The 22,856-nt window shown below is 40.6% G+C and overlaps 1 protein-coding gene across 3 annotated transcripts in view; it reads left to right on the top strand.

The window, feature by feature from the left end:
- The window catches only part of ATP2A2 (ATPase sarcoplasmic/endoplasmic reticulum Ca2+ transporting 2), a 67,359-nt gene that overhangs the window by 16,145 nt on the left and 28,358 nt on the right, over window positions 1-22,856 (top strand). For 2 of the 3 annotated variants that reach the window (XM_028479970.2, XM_007104217.4), the window contains exon 5: window positions 1,330-1,468. In XM_028479970.2, the coding sequence (XP_028335771.1) occupies window positions 1,330-1,468 (139 nt within the window). Of the gene's footprint in view, window positions 1-1,329; window positions 1,469-21,819; window positions 21,902-22,856 lie in introns of those variants that run through there. The other variant, XM_028479971.2, reaches the window with a different exon arrangement.

Genomic DNA, 22,856 nt, shown 5'->3' with positions numbered 1-22,856 from the left:
GCATAAATTTTATCCAAATAAAGGTTAAACTGAAGAGCTTTAGATTTGAGGGCAAAGATGTGAGAGAAATGAAAGAATTATTTCCTTTGTCCACTGAGTAACCTCAACTGGGCATGTGCTTTGTAGATTTGCTCCTTCTAATTACTTATTTTCTTTTTTAAAAAATTTATTTATTTTATTTTATATTTATTTTTGGCTGCGTTGGGTCTTTGTTGCTGCATGTGGACTTTCTCTAGTTGCAGTGAGCAGGGGCTACTCTTCGTTGTGGAGTGTGGGTTCTCATTGCGGTGGCTCCTCTTGTTGCAGAGCACGAGCTCTAGGCACGAGGGCTTCAATAGTTGTGGCACACGGGCTCAGTAGTTGTGGCTCACGGGCTTAGTTGCTCCACGGCATGTGGGATCTTTCCGGACCAGGGCTCAAATCTGTCCCCTGCGTTGGCAAGCGGACTCTTAACCACTGCGCCACCAGGGAAGTCCTAATTGCTTATTTTCTATAAGGAGAAAAGGCAAATTTCACACATACTCCCCCACCGCCCCCCAAAGGAACTTTCCCTTAGCTTTTTTTTTCAACATGGCTCATTTTAATTCTGCATCTTTCATCTTGAAATTAGGAAATAAAAATTGTGTGTGACTAAGTCTTGACATGTTCATATATAATATTATGGTAAATATGGTATGTGACTGGCAGTGCTTCCGGCCACTTATTGGTCTTTAGTACTGGTGAGAGATTTAGAATTTGTGAGACGTAACTGGATTTTCTTAATTCATCACTGAAAGCATTTACTGTGTGCCAAAACACAATCTAAGCATTTTACACTTGTAAAATCCTCACAACCCTTGAGGGTGGGTACTGTTAGTGTCCTGGTTTTGTAGGCCATAAAGCTGTATGTCATGTAACTTATCCACAGTCACATAGCTTTTGAGTGCAAAAGCCAGGGTTGAGCCTGGGCAGTCCAACCCCAGACCATCACCTTTCATGGGGGGTCAAGATTGATTTAATGATGTGAGTGTGTGAAGCTGAAGGTGAGGGCCATGTTGCACAGTGTGCATAGGGACAGCAGGTTCTAATAACTGCTTCTTTCCATTGATTTTTATGTCCTTACCCTTCTTCGGGTGCTTATTTTTTCATTTTTAATACAAAATCATAAGGGCCTAGTGTTTATTACCTTAAGATGTGAATCATTTATTACAAATGTCATTAATATGCATCTCCTGTGTTTTTTCTTTTTAAGTTTAGTTTACAACTCTAAAATTTGATTCCTAGGGCTAGAAACACTTGGCAGTGGCATGCTGTATTTACTATTGTTGTCTTTTGTTTTCTTTTTTACAGGAAAGAAATGCTGAAAATGCAATCGAAGCCCTTAAGGAGTATGAGCCTGAAATGGGCAAAGTGTATCGACAAGACAGGAAGAGTGTACAGCGGATTAAAGCTAAAGACATAGTTCCTGGTGATATTGTAGAAATTGCTGGTGAGTTGAGTTTGTCATTTTTATCTTAGGTTGTATATCTGAATACAGTCCTTTTCTGAAGGCTCATACTTAAGAGTTTTAAAAGTTAGGCCCCTGTGTATCAATTACGTTAACAGATTTTTAGTGCTATCCAAATGAATCAGGTTTTCTGTAAAATTTTCAAAGTGTTTTGGCACCTCCCTTCATGTTGGTAAGTGTTTTTCTTTTTTTTTTTTTTAAACAAGGTGTTTTGAATTATTGTGCTTATTACTTTTAGTACATTTTGGAACACTAGTGCTGGTGAGATAATGAACTTAATCTTGATTTGACAGTTAGTTGTAGTGAGCAGTTTGTAGAATACTAGTTAATGGCTACATAGTTTTTCCTGTTTTGGTTCTTGGCACAAATAGGTCAAACTTGGAACCGTCAAACCTAGTTGATGGCTAAGGGTAATCTCATGACTTTAAAAGCTCTACTTAAGAATACTTTGACATAACACTGAGCCAGGGATCTTAGCCAAGGATCTAGGTTTGGGCTTTAAAGAGTTAGTGAATCCACTGCAATGTCAGAGCTCTACACAGATCTCAAAAAGATCCTCCTTGCTATAGGTCAATGCCATGTTTTCAGGCAACCCAGAATGCCCCTGGAGCCAATCAGAACTGTGTAATCTTTTTGCTGGGGAATTATTACATTGGGTTATTCAAATCATTGTGGTTTTTCACACTCCTGAGCTCAGAATACTTGTTTTCTTTTTGTGAATTGTCTCATAGTAACACCTTTACACTGACTTGTGGGGAAAGTGTGCTTTGTCTTACTCATTGTAATGAGAATTCAGTGCTGAGTCTCTTGGCCTGTGCTCTACAGTTTTGGCCTTTGAAAGTAAATTATCGGGACTTCCCTGGCAGTCCAGTGGTTAAGACTCTGCCCTCCCAATGCAGGGGGCCCGGGTTCGATCCCTGGTCAGGGAAACTAGATCCTGCATGCTGCCTGGCACAGCCGAAAAAACAAACAGAAGAAAAACAAAAGTAAATTACCTTGTCATAGGTCTTCCAGAAAAAAGAATAGTGTTGCCTGTGTACCCACACGTTGATTACCGCGGACAGCAAAGTTTGTATAAATGACCTAACAGCTTGCTTAATAGTGTTAACAAAAGTACAACTCAGAATGAAGTGTTTTGGCCAGTGGATTTTTTAAACTTAATTTTGACATAATTTCAGACTTAAAAGTTGCAAGACTAGTAAGAGTTCCCATTTAGCTTTTACCCAGATTCTCCAAATGTTTGTTATCACATGTGCATTATCCGCTTTCAGTCTGTATCTATACTTTCACACATTTTTGTCTGAACTGTTTGAGAGTAAGTTGCAGAAATGATGCCTCTTTACTCCTAAATACTTGAGTGATTATTTTATAAAATTTAGAGCATTCTTTTAATATGATTCCAATTAACTGAAAGTAGATAACAGTATTATATCAGTTTTTTAATCTGTAGACCTTATTTAGATTTAACCATTTGTCACCATGGATTTTACAGCAAAAATATGACTTAGAGAGGAAATTCTGGTGGTGATGTAGGAAGTAGGTCAGAATGGGAAGGCTGGAGATAGGTAAGAGCTAATGAGAGCAAACAATAACGAAGGCTGTAGCATTAAGAATAACGAGGGGAAGATTTTGAGTTTATAAGTAGGAGTTTTAAAGCAAGGGTGCACGTCAGAATTATCTGGGAACCCTCCTTAAAAGTTTTTACCAGGGGCTTCCCTGGTGGCTCAGTGGTTGCGCGTCGGCCTGCCGATGCAGGGGAACCGGGTTCGCGCCCCGGTCTGGGAGGATCCCACATGCCGCGGAGCAGCTGGGCCCGTGAGCCATGGCCGCTGAGCCTGCGCGTCCGGAGCCTGTGCTCCGCAACGGGAGAGGCCACACCAGAGGGAGGCCCGCATACCACAAAAAAAAAAAAAAAAAAAAAGTTTTTACCAGGTCTCAACCCAAAGTATTAACTCTGAATCTCCCTTGGGCAAGGAATTACAGCCGTGTATAGTTTGAAAAGTGAGCCTCAGGTTTAGGTGCCAAGCAACAGGTTTTGATAACTTAATAGATATTGGGATGGATGTGAAGTAGGGTGTGGAATCAAAGATAACTGGCAGGATATCTAGTTTAGGTGCCCAGGTGGTGATGGTGCTAGTAACTGAGGAAGGAAACATTAGAGGAAGATAGTTTGTCTTTCCACAAATATATATGTGGTCAGTGCACTTGCAGATCACCTAAATATTGCACAAGATTCTTTTTGACTTTGTATGTTTTCCAGTTCTCCAGCTTAGTCTGGTAATATACTTTCAGCCTGTCAAGATATTGTAAGAATTTTTTGTGCTAGTTAAGCTATTTCAGTATATTCAATCTATGTGAAAACTTAGAGAAATCACCCCCAAAGTGTTTATCCTTGGTTTGCATCAGTAGATGGCAGTGGTTTACAGCGTCAGAGGAAACTGTAACCTTGATCCTCAAAGCATCACCTTCCCTTTTGGAGGAATAAACTAAGACCAGCTTCTCTTCAATGGAGGTGGTTTTGGTTTCTCTTTTCTCTGAATTCTGGTTCTCTCCAGTCTTTCCTATCTCAGTAAGTCACTCTTACCACCTAGTTAACTGAGAGAAACTTGGGAATCATCTTGATTCTTTCCTCGCTTATTCTGTCTCTAAGACCAGTTGATTCTGTCTCCAAAACACACCCAAATTTGTTTACTACTTTTTCCTCAATCACCACACCAGTCCCACCATCACCTCACACTGACATTGTCATTGTGTCCTAACGAGGCTCTGCCTTCCTTTACTGTTTTCTTTCCACACAGAAGCCAGAGCTTCCTAAAGGTCATGTTTATTCACTTGCTAAAACACTTCAGTGGCTTCTATCTTGCACCAGAAATATAAAGTTTTTTTCTTTGACCCTAAATGACCTTGCATCGTATAGCTCCTGCTTGCTTCTGTGATTTCATCTTATGCAACTCCCAATGCTCTAGCCATACGGGACTTTTTTTTTTTTTTTGCTGAGTTGGTTCTTTGTTGCTGTGCCCGGGCTTTCTCTAGTTGTGGCTAGCAGGGGCTACTCTTCATTGCAGTGCGCGGGCTCTAGAGTGCAGGCTCAGTAGTTCTGGCACACAGGCTTAGTTGCTCTATAGCTCGTGGGATCTTCTTGGACCAGGCCTCGAACCCGTGTCCCCTGCATTGGCAGACGGATTCTCCCACCCTCCCTATCCCACCCCTCTAGGTGGTCACAAAGCACAGAGGTGATCTCCCTGTGCTATGCGGCAGCTTCCCACTAGCTATCTAATTTACATTTGGTAGTATATATATGTCCATGCCACTCTCTCACTTCGTCACAGCTTACCCTTCCCCCTCCCCATATCCTCAAGTCCATGCTCTAGTAGGTCTGTGTTTTATTCCGGCAGACGGATTCTTAACTACTGCGCCACCAGGGTAGTCCCTATATAGTGTTTTTTTGGGTTTTTTTTTTTAAGCATTTCTTAATTTTTAAAAATTATTTCTTTTGTTTTATTTATTTTTGCTGCATTGGGTCTTCATTGCTTTGCACAGGATTTTCCTAGTTGTGGCGAGTGGGGGCTACTCTTCGTTGTGGTGCACGGGGCCTCATTGCGGTGGCTTCTCTTGTTGCAGAGCACGGGCTCTAGGCACGCGGGCTTCAGTAGTTGTGGCTCGCCAGCTCTAGAGTGTAGGCTCAGCAGTTGTGGCGCATGGGCCTAGTTTCTCTGCAGCATGTGGGGTCTTCCCGGACCAGGGCTCGAACCTGTGTCCCCTGCATTGGCAGGCGGATTCTTAACCACTGCACCACCAGGGAAGCCCTATGTAGTGTTTTATATGTTGCATTTGATAGTTTAGGAAGGACAGATGATGATTGATCCATAGTATGCGTGACATAGGAGTAGTATCCCTTTCCTATTTTTATTTTTTTATATTGTGGTAAAATACACATAATACAAAGCTTACCATTTTAACCATTTTTCAGTATACAGTTCTGTGGCATTAAGTATATTCACATCATTGTGCAGCTGTCACCACTGTTCATCTCCAGAACTTTTTCATCTTCCCAGACTGAAACTCTGTTGCCATTGAACAGTAATTTCTCTTTACCTCCCTTCCTCTAGATCCTGGCAACCACTGCCTTTTTTTTTTTTAATTGATTGATTGATTGCTGCATTGGGTCTTCGTTGCTGTGCACAGGCTTCTCATTGTGGTGGCTTCTCCCGCCGCGGAGCTCGGGCTTCAGTAGTTGTGGCTCGCTGCCTTCAGTAGTTGTGGCTCACAGGCTCTAGAGCACAGGCTCAGTTGTTGTGGAGCACGGGCTTAGTTGCTCCGCGGCATGTGGGATCCCCCGGGACCAGGGACCGAACCCGTGTTACCTGCATTGGCAGGCGGATTCCCAACCACTGCGCTACCAGAGAAGCCCCACTGCCTTTCTTTTAATATTCAAAAAAAACAAACAAACATGAGTTTAAATCCCTCATCTTAGGTGAATCTACTTATCACCAATAGTAATTGTTCTAAGCAGTACACATACTCAACCCTATTCTGATTTCACCTGTTTTTGAATCCTTTGTGAGGAGTCTAACAGGTCCTGATAGTTAGCAACACTTTTTTCCTCCAACTCTTCCCCCACTGTATACTAATTGCTAAAAGCATATGCAATGCTTGGATATTGGGCTCTTGTATACTACTCTTTTTTGAATTTTGACCATTCTGAGGGATGCTGAACAGAGGTGGTAACTAGTTTTAGATAGATATGAACATTTTATTAAACACTATTGTCATACTACTAGGCAACGAGCACCTTAAGGGCAGAAGTGTGTCACACTGATCATTGTAATCTTCTTGCCGAGCATGTAACAAGCTCTCAGTGAGTAATAAATGAAACTTGAAATCAGAAGTATGGAGTAGGTTTAGTTCATGTAAACCTGCTTATTGTGCAGCTTCTGTGCAGAATAGATAATTTGAAGCCTCTATGCATAAGTTTAGTAATAACGAAGCTTAAAGTGTGTGCCAGATACAGTGATAAACATCATGCTAGTGCTTGGTTTTTAACCATCAACCACTCTATGGGGTGCATACTGTTAGTCATATTTTACAATTGAAACTGAGTCTTTGTGGTTTATTGCTTCTATCTTCAACTGTAGTTAATTTGCTAGAGAATATACAGTATCCTTAGTAAATGTATACATATTTCATATATCAATTTGTTGGAGGCCTAGTTTACAATTTTTTAAAAACAGCTTTATTGAGATATAATTCACATGCCATAACATTCACTCCTTTAAAGTGTGTAATTAAGTGGTTTTTAGTATATTCAGAGTTCTACAGTCATTACCACTATCCAATTTCAGAACATCTTCCTCCAAAAAGAAAACCCTATACCCATTAGCAATCACTTCCTCTGCCCATCTTTCCCCAGTCCCTGGCAACCACAATTTTTTTTTAGGGATTTGCTTATTCTGGATATTGCATATAAATGGAATCATACAATAAATGCCCCTTTTAAACTGGCTTCTTTCACTTAGTATATTGTTCTCAGGATTCATTTATGTTGTAGCATGTATCATATAGTTCATTCATGTGTGGCCTCTCCCGCTGCGGAGCACAGGCTCCGGACGCGCAGGCTCAGTGGCCATGGCTCACGGACCTAGCTGCTCCGCGGCATGTGGGATCCTCCCGGACCGGGGCACAAACCCGTGACCCTTGCATCGGCAGGCGGACTCTCAACCACTGCGCTACCAGGGAAGCCCTATACTGTATTCTTTATGGCTCAATAATATTCCATTGTTTAGATGTGCCACATTTTGTTTATTCATTCATCAGTTCATGGGTATTTGAGTGGTTTTCCCGTTTCTGGCTATTAGGCTACTGTGAACATTCAAGTACAATTTTTGTGTGAACATATGCTTTCACTCTTAGATATATACCTAGACATGGAATTGCTGGAGCTTATGGTGACTCAAAGTTTAACATTTTGAGGAACTTCCCAACTGTTTTCCAAAGTGATTGCATCACTTTACATTCCACCAGCAATGTATATAAGTTCCAGTTTCTCCACATCCTCATCAACACTTGTCTTTTTAAATTTTAGCCATGAAGTGTTATCTCATTGTGATTTTAATTTGTACTTCCCTAATTTCCTAATGATAGAGCATCTTTTCATGTGCTTATTTTCAATTAGTATGTCATCTTTGAGAACTGTCTAAATCCATTGGGTTTAGTTGGATTGTCTTTTTAATGTTGAGTTTTAAGAGTTCTTTATATATCCTGGCTTATCAGATAGGGTTTGAAATTTTTTTTCCCCATTCTGTAGGTTTCTTTTTTACTTGACAGTGTCCTTTGTAGCATAGAAGTTTTTAATTTGATAGAGTCCTATTTGTCTTTTTTTTTCTTTCATTGCTTGTGCTTTTGATGTCATATTTAAGAAGCTATTCTATGATCTCATGTCACCAAGATTTTGTATATGGTGTGAGGTAGGTGTCCAACTTGATTTTTTTGCATTTGGATATCCAGTAGTATCTGCACCATTTGTTGAAAAGACTTCTTCATTGAATTGTCCTGACCCTTGTCAAAAATCAATTGACTTCATTTTCCACTGCAAATTGACTATTATTCCATTGATCTGTATGTCTGTCCTCATGCCAGTACCACACTGTCTTGATTACTGTAGCTTTGTAGTAAGTTTTGAAATCACTAAATTTGAGTCCCCTGGCTTTGTTGTTTTTCTAGATTATTTTGGGTATTCTGAGTCCCTTGCATTTCCATATACATTTTAAGTTTAGCTTGTTAATTTCTTCCCCAAAACCCTGCATAGATTTTGATAAGAATAATTGACTCGGGCTTCCCTGGTGGTGCAGTGGTTGAGAGTCCGCCTGCTGATGCAGGGGACACGGGTTCGTGCCCCGATCCGGGAAGATCCCACATGCCGCGGAGCGACTGGGCCCGTGAGCCATGGCTGCTGAACCTGTGCGTCCGGAGCCTCTGCTCCACAACAGTGAGAGGCCTGCATACCGCCCCCCCCCCCCACACACACACACAAAAAGAATAATTGACTCTGTAGCTCAGTTTGGGGAATATAAACATCACGGTAATATTAAATCTTCTGATCCATGACCATGGGGTGTCTTTATGTTTATTTAGGTCTTGTTTCTTTTAACACTCTGTTTTCAGTGTTCAAGTCTTGTACTACTTTTGTTAAGTTTATTCCTAAGTATTTTATCATTTTTTGTTTGTTTTTTTGCAGGGGAGCGATTTGTAATTGGAATCGTTTTCTTAATTTCATTTTCAGATTGTTCTTTGCTAGTGTATAGAAACACAGTTGATTTTTGTGTACTGATATTGTACCTTTCAATCTTGGTAGACTCTTTTATTCTAATAGTTTTTCAGGGGTTCCTTAAGATTTTCTCTATATAAGACCATATCATCTGAAAACAAATTTTTTTTTTTTTTTGCTGTACGCGGGCCTCTCACTGTTGTGACCTCTCCCGTTGCGGATCACAGGCTCCGGACGCGCAGGCCCAGCGGCCACGGCTCACGGGCCCAGCCGCTTCGCAGCATGTGGGATCTTCCCGGACCGGGGCACGAACCCGAGTCCCCTGCATCGGCAGGCGGACTCTCAACCACTGTGCCACCAGGGAAGCCCAACAAATATTTTTATGTCTTTTCAGCCTGGGTGCCTTTTCTTTTTCTTGTCTAATTACCCTGGCTAGACTCTCCAGTAGAATGTTGAAAAGAAGTGGCAAGAGTAGACATCCTTGTCTTGTTCCTGATCGTAGGGGAAAAGCATTCAGTCTTTTATCATGAAGTATGATGTTAGCTATGGTGGGTTTTTTTTTTTTTTTTTTTTTTTTTGTGGTACGCGGGCCTCTCACTGTTGTGGCCTTTCCCAGAGGCAGGCTCCGTATGCACAGGCTCAGCGGCAATGGCTCATGGGCCCAGCCACTCCGCGGCATGTGGGATCTTCCTGGACCGGGGCGCGAACCCGTGTCCCCTGCATCAGCAGGCAGACTCTCAACCACTGCGCCACCAGGGAAGCCCTAGCTATGGGTTTTATAGATGCCCTTTATCATGTCAAGGATGCCTGATCACAATTTTAATTTTTAGGCTGTCAGTATACTCTTGTTTGGTCTGTTCTGGTGACTTTTCATGGTGGTTATGTATTTAGATCCAAATTAGAAATGGCAGTTTTGCTAGATTACTAGGACCAGTGGGTCACTGAATGGGAAAGATGTAATCCTAAGGCATTTAAGTGAATTATATGGAACATTTTGGGAAAACATATTGTGACTGCTTGACCTGGGCCAGATAAATAGGTATTTATTTTATTCAGACTTTTAAGACTATACACGTTGAGGCTTTTTAACTTCTACTTTTATTAGGATTAGTAATCTAGTTGACCCTGCAATTTGGCGTTTAGCCCAATAATTTAGTTCTGTAAAACTGTAGAAATGAACTTCAATTCTAAATGTAGATCTAAATTATTTCTTGTCAAAGTCTTACTCTCTACATGGTCTGAAGGGATAAATGGCATGAATTGTGCTCTTAGACATGGTAACTTTTATACTGTTATTTAAATTATGAAATAGAGTGTGAGAGGGTTCTTTCTGGTGAATTAAAAAACTGGAGAATACTGTGAACTGTTTTGAAGATGAAAGTGAATATGGAGTTGCTTTTTTGATATTTGCGGAAAGAGAGACCTTTTTGTAGTCATTGTTTGGACGTAAGAATCATCTCCTAACTTCAGATGATAAACTTCTTTTTGCTAGCTTCTGGAAGACATCTGATAGGATGGTTCTGCTGAACTTTCTGAAGACTAGACTGGGTGGCTTTTTGAGGGGGAGATGGAGGGGGTTTAAGGGAGTTATATTTTAGATGTTGCTATACCAACTAATAACCTTTCCAGGAAGACATTGTGTAATCGTGCATAGCAAAACCATATGTATAGGGGCTTCCCTGGTGGCGCAGTGGTTGCGCGTCTGCCTGCCGATGCAGGGGAACCGGGTTCGCGCCCCGGTCTGGGAGGATCCCGCATGCCGCGGAGCAGCTGGGCCCGTGAGCCATGGCCGCTGAGCCTGCGCGTCCGGAGCCTGTGCTCCGCAACGGGAGAGGCCACAACAGAGGGAGGCCCGCATACCACAAAAAAAAAAAAAAAAAAACCATATGTATATTTCTAACTATCTAGAATACAGGAACCAAATAAAATTGATTTGGCAAGTAAAAATATGGAGTTACCCATGTGTTCATCTTCTGAAGCCACAATAATTTTGTTTTATCTTAATGCCAGGAAATATTTCTCTGATGGATGGAAATGAAAAGTACTGAAATCAGGTATAATTTTATGAGAAATGAACATCAGTGTTTAAGCGTTCTGTATTATCTGTGAATATTATCAAGGTGAATCGAGCTATGATAATCATGAAAGTCTTTAACTTTAGAATTTGGGGAGGTTTCAGTATTTGCACGGGAGGGGTATTACTGACTTCTCAAGGTGACTGTTTTCAGATTTTTTTTTTTTTTTAATTTTTGGGTATGTTGGGTCTTCGTTGCTGTGCGTGGGCTTTCTCTAGTGGCGGTGAGCAGGGGTTACTATTCGTTGCGGTGCGTGGGCTTCTCATTGCGGTGGCTTCCCTTGTTGCAGAGCATGGGCTCTAGGCACGCGGTCCTCAGTAGTTGTGGCTTGTCGGCTCTAGAGTGCAGGCTCAGTAGTTGTGGCGCACGGGCTTAGTTGCTCCGTGGCATGTGGGATCTTACCGGACAAGGGTTCGAACCCATGTCTCCTGCATTGGCAGGCGGATGCTTAACCACTTCGCCGCCAGGGAAGTCCCTTCAGAGTTGTTTAAAACAAACTTCTTGTATCGTGGTAACCCAGAGTTGATGAATAGAGCAAGGACATAAATATCCTCAGATGACTTCTGTCCTGTGGTATACTCTGGAATAAATCATATTTTAAGATTATGTAGGTGATAGAAATGAGTCTCAGCATAAAACTGCATTTGCTTTATTTAGGTTCTGGAGAAACTGATTTTATATTTCCTAAAATGAAGAATAAATATTCAGCAGTAGTGCCAGCAATTTCAGGATTTTTTTAAATGAAAAGAATAATTCTTAAACTTGGTAATTATTTAAGGGAAGAAAAGTTTCACTTTTGATAGCTTGCAGTAATGAAATTTAGTAACATGTATGAAGTGGCATTTCCAAGCATTTGAGGAAAAGAAAAGATAAAGTTGTAAAATAGAAAGATGACTGATTCATATAAGAACCTGTGTTATTATCCTAATTCCGTATGACACTGGACAAAGTAAATTAACCGAATCTCTGCAGAACTGGGTAGAGATTAGGTTAATTTAGGTTAGGTTAATTGGAGTAGCCTCTTAAGGAGCTTTCTGGCTCAAAAGATGTATGATTCAGATAATGCAGCCTTATTTGTTTAGCTGGGGCCATGAGCCTTTTTTCTTTTTCTTTTAGAAAAATGGATTGGAGAAGCCTGACTGAACAGTCGGCAAACACTTAATCCATACCTATTGAGCTCCCTAACACAAATATCAGAAAAGTGAATTCTGTGCTGTAGAGCAGAGGGGTTGGCAGACTTTTTTTAACGGAGATACCTAGTAAATATTTTGGCTTTTGTGGTCCCAAACAGTCTCTGTAGGGGAAAAAAAAATTTTTTTTTAAACAAGACTTTAAAAATGAAAATCATCCTTGGCTCAAGGGTGTTTTTATACTTATTTTTATTATTTTTGTGTTGTTGTTTACTTAGGTTGTGCCAGGTCTTAGTTGCAGCAGGTGTGTTCCTTGGCTGTGGTATGCAAACTCTTAGTTGCGGCATGCATGTGAGATCTAGTTCCCTGACTAGGGATCAAACCCAGGCCCCCTGCATTGGGAGCGCGGAGTCTTATCCACTCTGCCACCAGGGAAGTCCTTCCGGGGCTGTTTTAGGTGTGATTTTTTTTTTTTTTTTTTTTTTTTTTTTTTGTCTGCGTTGGGTCTTCGTTGCTGGGCGCAGGCTTTTCTTTAGTTGTGGTGAGCAGGGGCTACCCTTAGTTGCGGTGCATGGGCTTCTCATTGTGGTGGCTCCTCATTGCAGAGCACGGGCTCTAGGGCGCACGGGCTTCAGTAGTTTTGGTGCACAGGCTCAGTAGTTGTGGCGCATGGGCTTAGTTGCTCTGCAGCATGTGGGATCTTCCTGGACCAGGGCTCGAACCTGTGTCGCCTGCATTGGCAGGCAGATTCTTAACCACTGTGCCACCAGGGAAGTCTACAGCGGTTCTTAATCATTTCTAGATCACAGGTCCTCTAAAAATTAGTGAAATCTATGGACTCTTTCCCCAGATACACGTATTCAAAATCTTGTATGCAATTTCAGGGGATTCTTTTGCCCTTCTCCCTAGAAATCCACCCCAAGATTCTAGCTGTTTGGTTTTAAAAAATGAAGTTACAAGCATACCCAGTTTTACTGTGCTTCTCTTTACTGTGCTTTGCAAATACTGCATTTTTTGCAAATATTTCAACTTTTTATTATTATATTTTATGATCTGTGATCTTTGATGTTACTATTGCAAAAAGATTGACTCACTGAGGGCTCCGGTGATTAGCTTTTTTTAAAGTGATTAAGTCTTTTTAAATTAGCCTATGTACATTTTTTTTTCTTTAGACAATGCTGTTGCACACTTAATAGACTACAGTGTAGTGTAAAATCTTCCATGTGGCTCACTTTATTGCAGTATTTGCTTTTGTGGTTGTCTGGAATTGAACCCACAGTGTCCCCAAGGTATGGCTATATACTATATGATCCAGCAATTTCACTTCTGGGGTATATATTCAAAAGACATGAAATCACTCTCCTTAAGAGGTCTGCACCCTTATGTTCATTGCAGCATTTGTGTATAATAGGCAAAACATGGTGAAAACCTAAGTATCCATCGACGGATAAATGGATAAAGAAAATGTGGTGTGTACACACACACTCTCTAGAATATTATTCAGCCATAAAAATGAAGGAAATCCTGCTGTTTGCAACAACATGGATGGATCTTAAGTGAAATAAGTCAGAGAAAGGCAAATACTGTGTAATCTCACTTACATGTAAATCTTTAAAAAGGCAAACTCATAGAAACGTATATCAGATTGGTGGTTGCCAGGGGCGGGGAGTGGGGGAATTGGGTGAAGGTGGTCGGAAGGTACAAATTCCAGTTTTAAGACAAATGTGTTCTGGGAATGTAATGTACAGCATGATGACTATAGGGAACAAAACTAGTGCATATTTGAAAGTTGCTAAGAATAGATCTTAAGTTCTCATCATAAGGAAAAAATTGTAACTGTGAGGTGATGGATATTAACTGATTGTAGTAATTTCACACTGTATGTATGTATCAGATGTTTTACACCCTAAACTTACAGTGTTACAGCTGGTTTATATCTCAATAAAATGGGAAAAGTCGATTACAGTTAAATAGTGTAGTTAGTAAAATATTGTCTGATTAAGTAGTTTACATAGTGTTGGAATATTGGTAGAATAAACCATTTTCACCTGTTCCTAGAATGATTAAACACAGCTCAGAGAAATAGAAGCAAAGATACATGACCAAAAAAGGTTTGTTGTCTTTTGCCTTTTCCCCCATATGCAGTTGTTTCACAACAAGAAGGGTGGGAGAACAAGGCTAGTTAGAGGTGTAGATCTAAGCCATCTGAAACCAAATAACAGTAGAAATCATTATTTTAGTTGTTCCCGTAAGTTATATCTCTTTGTGTAGAGATATAAGTTCTTAATCTTAAGAACTTGTATATAAGCAGAATAGCAAATAGTCTAAAACAGAAATCAGCATGGAAAAAAAGAAAGAAATCAGCGTGGATGTATTAGAAGCAGAGGGTTTTGAGACCTATAGCCCTTCATTCATCACTGTGAGAGTAGCTAAGACATTAAGAACAATGAGAAATGAAGAACTCGGAAAGTCATCAGATCATGATGGACCAGTTGATCTTGAAGGCTGACCTGAATTTCATGGGGCTGGCATTTCCTCATTTCCTGTAATCATCTCCTCCCCTTCTCCCCTCTCCCTGTGACTCAGTGATAGTCACAGTACCAATAAGTGCCAACCTTTCCAATCCTTATCAGTGTGATTGAGATTTGGGGAAAATTAGAAGAAAGACATGGTTATAGAGAGCACATTTCCTAAGTGTGACACAAAACCACCAAGATCACCAGATTTGACTATGTAAAAAATATAAAGTTTGTTCTGAAGATGATAAAAGAATTTTAAAAAATAAAGTGTTTGGTGTTAACAGTGGTCAGAAAAATACAAGACTGAGTATGGGGAAATGGCAAGAAAATAAATTTGGTGGGAGTATACATTTGTAGGAAAATTCTGTTTCTGTGAATCTTTTCTCCAGAAGTAATCTAAGTAGGAAAATTCTGTTTCTGTGAATCTTTTCTCCAGAAGTAATCTTAAGTGCACAAAGATGTTCTCTATGTAACATTGTAATAGGAAAATTTGAAACACCTACATGGCTATGAAAATGGTGACTGATTAATTTATCCATCCACAGTATGGCTGTGAAATACCTGTGACCTTGAGCAAGTTAGCCTTCTGTGCCTCATTTTCCTCATCTGTGAACAGGGAATGAAGATAATCAGACCTTTCCTAGAATTGTGAAGATTAAGAGTTAGTAACTCATAAAGCTCTTGTAGTACTGCTTGGTATAGAATAAGCATTCTCCAAAGTTTAGCTTTAGAGATTATTGCTTTGGCTTCAGGTATTATTATTATGTAGCCATTAAAAAAGAATGAGACAGGGCTTCCCTGGTGGTACAGTGGTTGGGGGTCCGCCTGCTGATGCAGGGGACACGGGTACGTGCCCCGGTCCGGGAGGGTCCCACATGCCGCCAAGCGGCTGGGCCCGTGAGCCATGGCCGCTGAGCCTGCGCGTCCGGAGCCCGTGCTCCGCAACGGGAGAGGCCACAACAGTGAGAGGCCTGCGTACCGCAAAAAAAAAAAAAAAGAATGAGACAGATAAGTATATACTAATGTAAAAGGTTTGTGATATTTATCTTAATGAAGTTTTAATAAGTGTTATCCATAGAGAAAGGTATCTGATAAATACTGTTAACAGCTAGATATTTGGATGAAGGGAGCGAGGGATGGGTTTTCACCTCGTTAAAAGCATACTTTTGTAATAAAGAGGAATTTATGTTGGTATCCCAGGTATTGTATACTCTAAATTTGCCTAATGATGGGCTGCCTCCACAGCATCTAATGAGCTGGTTATCTTCCATTCTACTAGCTGGAAACTTGCCTGCCTAGGAACCGCCATGCCATTTTTATTGGTAGTTATATATTATGCCAGTTTTATTATAAAATGTTCCTTTATAAGGAGCTAAAATATACTTGTCTGTTTTATACGTTAGTTTTTTGCTTTGGAGGCACACAGAAGTCTGATTTCCTCTTCCTATGGTGGCCTGTTACGTAGTTGAAGATAAATTCATCTCCCTTTTAGAGTTGGGGGGAGACCTCAACTAAAACTCTGAGAGCGTGCAACTTGTCCAAAAGCGTGTGGCAGTTCGTGGTAGAACTGGGAGTCTCGAGTGTTAACGGTGTGGTGTATCCTAAAATTTTTATTTTCAGGTTAGTCTTGGCTCTTTCTGTTCTTCATGTAATTATTTTTAAACCCTTTACCATCTTGATGGCTTTTTTTGGTTCCCAGGCTTGAATGCAGTTAATGTAAATGGAGTCTGGTTGATATTCTAGACCTTATCCTCCACTCTTATACATAAGGACATTTCTTTAGCAATCTTAATTGCCCTACCAGCTAAAACCCGTGAGTCTTTTTCATGCTTCTCTTTCCCCACTACATCTAGTCCTCTACTAGCATACATGTATTTTGTTTTTAGTCTAAATTTTAAGCAGCAATCACTGTTAAACCTCATTCAGCTCAACCAAGTCTAAGGTCTGTTTGGATCCTGATTTTTTCGTTTTTCCCAGCTTTGTGACATTCTTCAACTTGATAATTATCATAAGTTTCTGGTGCTTGTTTTTTAAAGAAAATAATGTGTGTGCAGGTACTTCATTCCTTAACAAATATTTTACTTGGTAGCCACTATGTGCCAGCACAGTACCAGGACCTGGGAAATCAGTGGTGACTAAGTGACTGCCTTCTTGGAGCTTTTGGGCCTAGTGGGGAAGACACATCAAATATGTAATGTAGTGAGTGTTAGGAAAGGACAGCTCTCTATTAGGTTGGTATCCCTTAATCTTGGAAGTTCAAGGAAAGCCTTGCTTTTTGTGAAGACTCAGAACTTTGAGGAACTGAAGAGCATTGTGTTTGAAGCTTAGAGGGAAGGGGAGAGTCATAATAAGTAAGAACAATTGGGTCATGGAGGGTGTTAAAAACCATGGTTAAGATACTAAACTTTATTTAAAGTCTAGTAGGAAGAAGCTGTTCAAAGGTTTTAAAGAAAAGAATTCTATATCTGCATTTTTAAAAGATAAGTTTCATTTCATCATAGATAATACATCCAGAAAACCAGACTGGGAGCAAATATGGTATAAAGTGTGGCAGTTTGTAATGTTCCTTCTGTGCTCACCCTGAGGCCTAGAAGTAGTTTTAAGTAGGCAAGTAGGGCTTCTCAAGTGAAGAATTTCATTCATTTTTCCTGACTACAAAATTTATGACTCAAATTGCAAAGAGTGAAAGTATTTGAGTCATAGTTAAATGTTTAAGTAATTTAGGTTAATTCATTCTATTGTGGGTTGTTTTTCCTCAGCCATCTAAACTCAGCAACAATAGTGGTATTTAGGAGATAATTTCTGATCTTATGTGTAGTTTTCTCTTAAAAAAAGATTTGAATAAGTGGTAGAATTTGCCACAATAAATTAGATTTTTTTCCTTATGAATAATCAATTCAAAAAAGGCTTTTTCTGAGTAGTGCTGATTTTAACCATCAGTCTTTTTGACGTAATGGTATAAACAATGTTAAAGTATCCTGGCTTTATAAAACCCCTTCCTAGGTTTTAAGGTAAAGAAAGCTTGTGTTCATTCGATTTTAAAATGTGGCCAAGGGCTTCCCTGGTGGCACAGTGGTTGAGAGTCCGCCTGCCGATGCAGGGGACACGGGTTCGTGCCCCAGTCCAGGAAGATCCCACATGCCGCGGAGTGGCTAGGCGCATGAGCCATGGCTGCTGAGCCTGCGCGTCCAGAGCCTGTGCTCCGCAGCAGGAGAGGCCAAAACAGTGAGAGGCCCGCGTACCACCAAAAAAACAAATAAATAAATAAAATGTGGCCAAGTAATAATTTCCTTTAAATGACTTTTACTTGCATTCTTGGTAACCTAGCATAAAGTATACATTGAAGAATTTGTTCAGAGTGGAAATCTGTGATAGCAGGTTTTAAAGAGCTACAGACTTAAGGAGCCAAGGCTGAATTTGAAGTGTCAGATATTAAACAAATAGAAGGTAGTTTATAGCAGAGTTTATTCTTTTATTACACTGCCTGAACTCAAGAGACAAAAAAAATTTCAGAGGAAAATATTGCAGAGCATCCCCTTGGCAAGAGTAAGAATTTTCCACTACCAGTTGCCCTAAGGGCACTGACATTCCCCATCAGGGAAATATCACTGGATGTGATCATCAGAACAGGCTGCCTACTCCTCATGCACAAAACTCTCTGTCTGGAATTCACAGAAGCCTGCAGACAAAGGAAAATTATGTCTTAGTGGAAAAGTATTCATTGAATCTTTGCTTTCATAGATTTTTTTACTTCCTTAGACAACCAGCTTCCTAACAGATTTAATCCTAAATTGACTCCTACAAACAAAAAGCACAGAGTCACACAGTAAGATAAAGGAAGTCTTTCATTAATTGAGGCTCCTTAGGTAAGACTCCTTTTACTTACTACCTTTAGTTTCCTGTCTAAAATGAGGACATGAGTTGGGTTGGTCAAGATGATGTATGGGAGGGTCTTTCTAGCTAAGAGAATACTAGAATTTGGCAGGTTTTTTAAACCAGTTTGGATTTATGCTATTTAGTCCCTTTCCACGAAGAGATCGGTTTATAATGGAAACAAATTAAATGTAAAACTTTAAGGTAGTACATTTCCCAAGCGTTGGGGATTTAGGGTTTTGGTCTAGAGCTGTGGCATACGTGGCACATGAGAAACAGAACATAGTAAAGGCTATTCTAAACAGGCCCTTCACAGGATCTGTGACACCAGGTACTAAGCTTTTTCTTTTTTCTTATATTAATTTTTTAGTGCGCTGGAAAATTTCTTTAAAATATGAATTCCTGGACCCCAGACTCTTGAAGAGCAGGTCCTGAGATTCTGTAGTTTATAAAAGGCCCCCAAGTCATCTCTTAATTTTAGAATGGCTGTTACAGGATGGAAGAAAAGAAGAGCTTGAGGTCAGTTTTTAAGGACTTCCCAGTCACTTGTTCCACTAGCATTTTAAACTTATTTATTTATTTTTGGCTGCGTTGGGTCTTCATTGCTGTGCGCGGGCTTTCTCTAGTTGTGAGTGGGGGGCTACTCTTCGCTGAGGTGCACGGGCTTCTCATTGTGGTGGCTTCTCTTGTTGTAGAGCACGGGCTCTAGGCGCGCAGGCATTAGTAGTTGTGGCACGCATGCTCAGTAGTTGTGGCTCACGGGCAGGCAGACTCTGAGTAGTTGTGGCACACAGGCTTAGTTGCTCCGCGGCATGTGGGATCTTCCCGGACCAGGGCTCGAACCCATGTCCCCTGCATTGGCAGGTGGATTCTTAACCACTGCGCCACCAGGGAAGTCCCTCCATTAGCATTTTACATGTGACTCATTCTTGAATATTTAACCAATAATTAAATGTATATGAATACAATTTTTGTGCAGCAAAGAGACAGCCTTCATATATTTAAAACGTATAGGGGAAAAAATAGCTGGTTTCTTTGTAGTACCAGTTTAAATATAGTTTTAAACGCTGCATATATAGTATCAATCCCACCTTAAACTAGTAGCTTATATGTTGACTGTGTTACCCAGGAAAGAAATTTAATCTTGGTATTTCTTGCCTCAAAAACACATTTTTCATTCATTTTTAATCCTCTGAGCTTCCACTGAAACACAGCAAAGTAAATGGCAAGATAAAACTTTTGGGTCCTCAATTTGAATATTAGATTTGCTGGCCTTAATTAAATTGTGGCCAGGTATATGAGAGTATGAGCTAGGGCTAATATATGAAATTGTTTAAAAAGATGTAAGAGTTTCAACTTTCAGTATAAAATGATGCCTTCTGCTTCCCCTTCCCCCTTTTCTTTTCTTTTTTGGCTGCACCACTTGGCATGCGGGATCTTAGTTCCCCAACCAGGGATCAAACCCTGTGCCCCCTGCAGTGGAAGTGAGGAGTCCTAACCACTGGATCGCCAGGGAATTCCCGGCGTTGTGCTTTTAGATTGCTGGTTTATGTTCAGTTGTTACAGTGCAGACATGCTTATAGACTGTGGCGACCTTTATACCATGTTAGAAGTTTTCCGCTCCTGTAGGATCAGGACATAAATTGCTTCAGACGTTAAAGGAACATTTTCAGGTAATTTTTTCCATTTAGGGTCATATGCTCATCATTGAACTTGCATTCTTTTCATGTTCAGGGTCATATGGGATAAAATTAATTACGACAAACAGAACTAATACACAAAAAGACTTTTTTTTAAGTTTATTTTATTTTATTTTTTGGCCATGCTGAGCAGCTTGCAGGATCTTAGTTCCCCAACCAGGGATCGAACCCACGCCCTTGGCAGTGAATGTATGTAGTCCTAACAACTGGACTCCCAGGGAATTCCCTAAATTGATTTTAAAGTTTTATCTTCATGGGGTATTTTAGGTGTTGAAGGTCACTAAAGTTTAGGGTATGGTTCCTTTATTGTAGTAAGAGCAGAATTATATTAAAATGAAAGGTTCTGATTTCTTCAGTCTGAATATTGCTGTTTGTTGCATAAGCATTTCCAGCAGGAATTTCACCTTAACTTAATGTGTCCCTGCAGTCAAATGCAGGGATGATCTTTGCCTCTTGAGATTATATATTGGCAGTCCCTTTCTGTGCCACCTTGTGGCCACATTTCCTACTTAGGTTATAGGGTTTGTTTCACGAACTAGAGCTCAGAAAGCACAGCATAACTCTCCCTGAATTTAAAAGCTCTGAGATACAGAAAAATTAGAACTAAATTAAAGGTTTAACAAATGAAATAAATCTACTTCTTGGACAGAATGGCTGTTTTGCCAGTTTATGTATAACCAGTGACAGTTACAGTTCAGTATAGTAGGGTAAGTCTTGAAAATTAAGATTTAACTTAGAAATACCATATGCAGTTGTAGGAGGGACTGTGCTTATTTCTTCTGACTTTTAGCTGTCCTTGCATAAGACTTCTGAAAAACACCGTAGTACCTTTCAGAAAGCCAGGGAAAGCTGTTGTATACTTTTTTCTTTTTTTGGCGGTACGTGGGCCTCTCACTGTTGTGGCCTTTCCCGTTGCGGAGCACAGGCTCTGGGTGCGCAGGCTTAGCGGCCATGGCTCATGGGCCTAGCCACTCCGCGGCATGTGGGATCTTCCCAGACCAGAGCACGAACCCGTGTCCCCTGCATCGGCAGGCGGACTCTCAACCACTGCGCCACCAGGGAAGCCCCTATTTTTTTTACTGTCCAGTTGCTTTGGTACTGATGTGTACTCATCCAGCAATATTTGAACACCTGCAGTACACTGGGCATTGTTCTCAAGGTGCAGGTGAAATACTGGCTTTATCTGTTCCAGGGGTCTGTGTTGTGGCATTTACTTCAAATACGTCAAGGAAAGGGGCTAAGACATGGTCTGTTTAAGAGCTGTTAAAGGGACTCTTTGGCCCAGAAAAGAAAACTCAGTTGACTTCAAGATCTTCTAGAGGTTATGCAAGAGGTTTATTCATTTATCTGATAATTCAAACTTCAAAAGGTACCAAAGGGTACAAGGTGAAAAGTCTCCTGCCACTCATGCCCTGCTCCCTAGTGGTACAAGTCTGTTACACCTTCCCAGAGGTATTTTCTCATACCAGTGGAGCTCCATATACATGATGCTTCACACTTGTGTTTTCCCCCACTTAATGTACAGTATGTCTTAGAGGAAGTTTCTACTTTAGTATGAATAGAGTTGTCTCTTTTTTCTACTGCTGATAAAAAAAAAAACTAACCATATACAGCAAGCATATCTGTAGAATAAATTCTTTGTAGTGGAATTTATGGGATAAAAAGATTGTGCTTTGCATTCTTTTTTTTTGGCCGCGCCATGCGGCTTGCGGGGATCCCAGGTCCCCGACCAGGAATCGAACCCACGCCCTCAGCAGTGAAAGCAAAGCGTGGAGTCCCAACCACTGGACCACCAGGGAACTCCTGTGCTTTGCAATTTTGATATGTATTGCCAGTTTGCCTTCCAGAGATTTTGTAAGTTTTTTTCTTCGTACTCAGCAGTATATATAGGGTCGTCACAAAGTCTGGACGCGTAGTTGAATTAAGAATACTAAATGGGTTACTAACATTACATGGTATGTTTAGTGACATTATAAATTTCAGTTTGTTCTTGTTAGCAGTGCACTAACACCGAGTTTTCATTAATATCTGCTCATGCACTTGCCTCTAAATGATTTGTGCCTCTGGTTTTGTTTGTTTTGGTTTGTTTTTTTGCTTATTAAAACTAAACTTTCCACATCTTAGTCACCCTGTATAAGAAGCCCTGTTTCTATACATCCTTTCAAACTTGGTGCATTTTTCTCAACTCCTTTGCCAATTTGATAGTTTAAAAGTGATCTCTCTGTGTAGTTTTATCTTGCCTCTTTTTTTTTTTTTCTCCCCCTGGTACGCGGGCCTCTCACTGTTGTGGCCTCTCCCGTTGTGGAGCACAGGCTCAGCGGCCATGGCTCACGGGCCCAGCCGCTCGGCGGCATGTGGGATCTTCCCGGACCGGGGCACGAACCCGTGTCCCCTACATTGGCAGGCAGACTCGCAACCACTGCGCCACCATGGAAGCCCTTGCCTTTCATTTATGAGTGATATTAATTGAACATCTTTTTATAGAGGCATTTGTTTCCTGTTCATGGTAATTTGGCTTTCCTAGTGGAATAAATCATGGCTTGTACAATTCAGTCCCCTTCACCATGCTGTGTGTGTGTGTGTGTGTAGGTGTGCGTGTGTGTGTAGGTGTGCAAATAATGTGTACTTAGAGCTGTTTGCCCGAGCATCATTATTCTCTTCTTGTGTACTTCAAATCTTGTATCTATCCAGGAAGAGTTTTTATGACCCTGAGAATAAGTTGATTATATTGCTTATTGTAGCAGATTTTTTTTTTCCTCCCTGCCATGTCATGTGACCTGCGGGATCTTAGTTCCCCATGATCAAACCC

The sequence above is a fragment of the Physeter macrocephalus genome, chromosome 19 (genome assembly GCF_002837175.3).
Source record: "Physeter macrocephalus isolate SW-GA chromosome 19, ASM283717v5, whole genome shotgun sequence".
NCBI classification, from domain to species: domain Eukaryota; kingdom Metazoa; phylum Chordata; class Mammalia; order Artiodactyla; family Physeteridae; genus Physeter; species Physeter macrocephalus.
The sequence above is the reverse complement of the archived record's forward strand: the minus strand, read 5'-3'. Positions and strand labels throughout refer to the sequence as shown.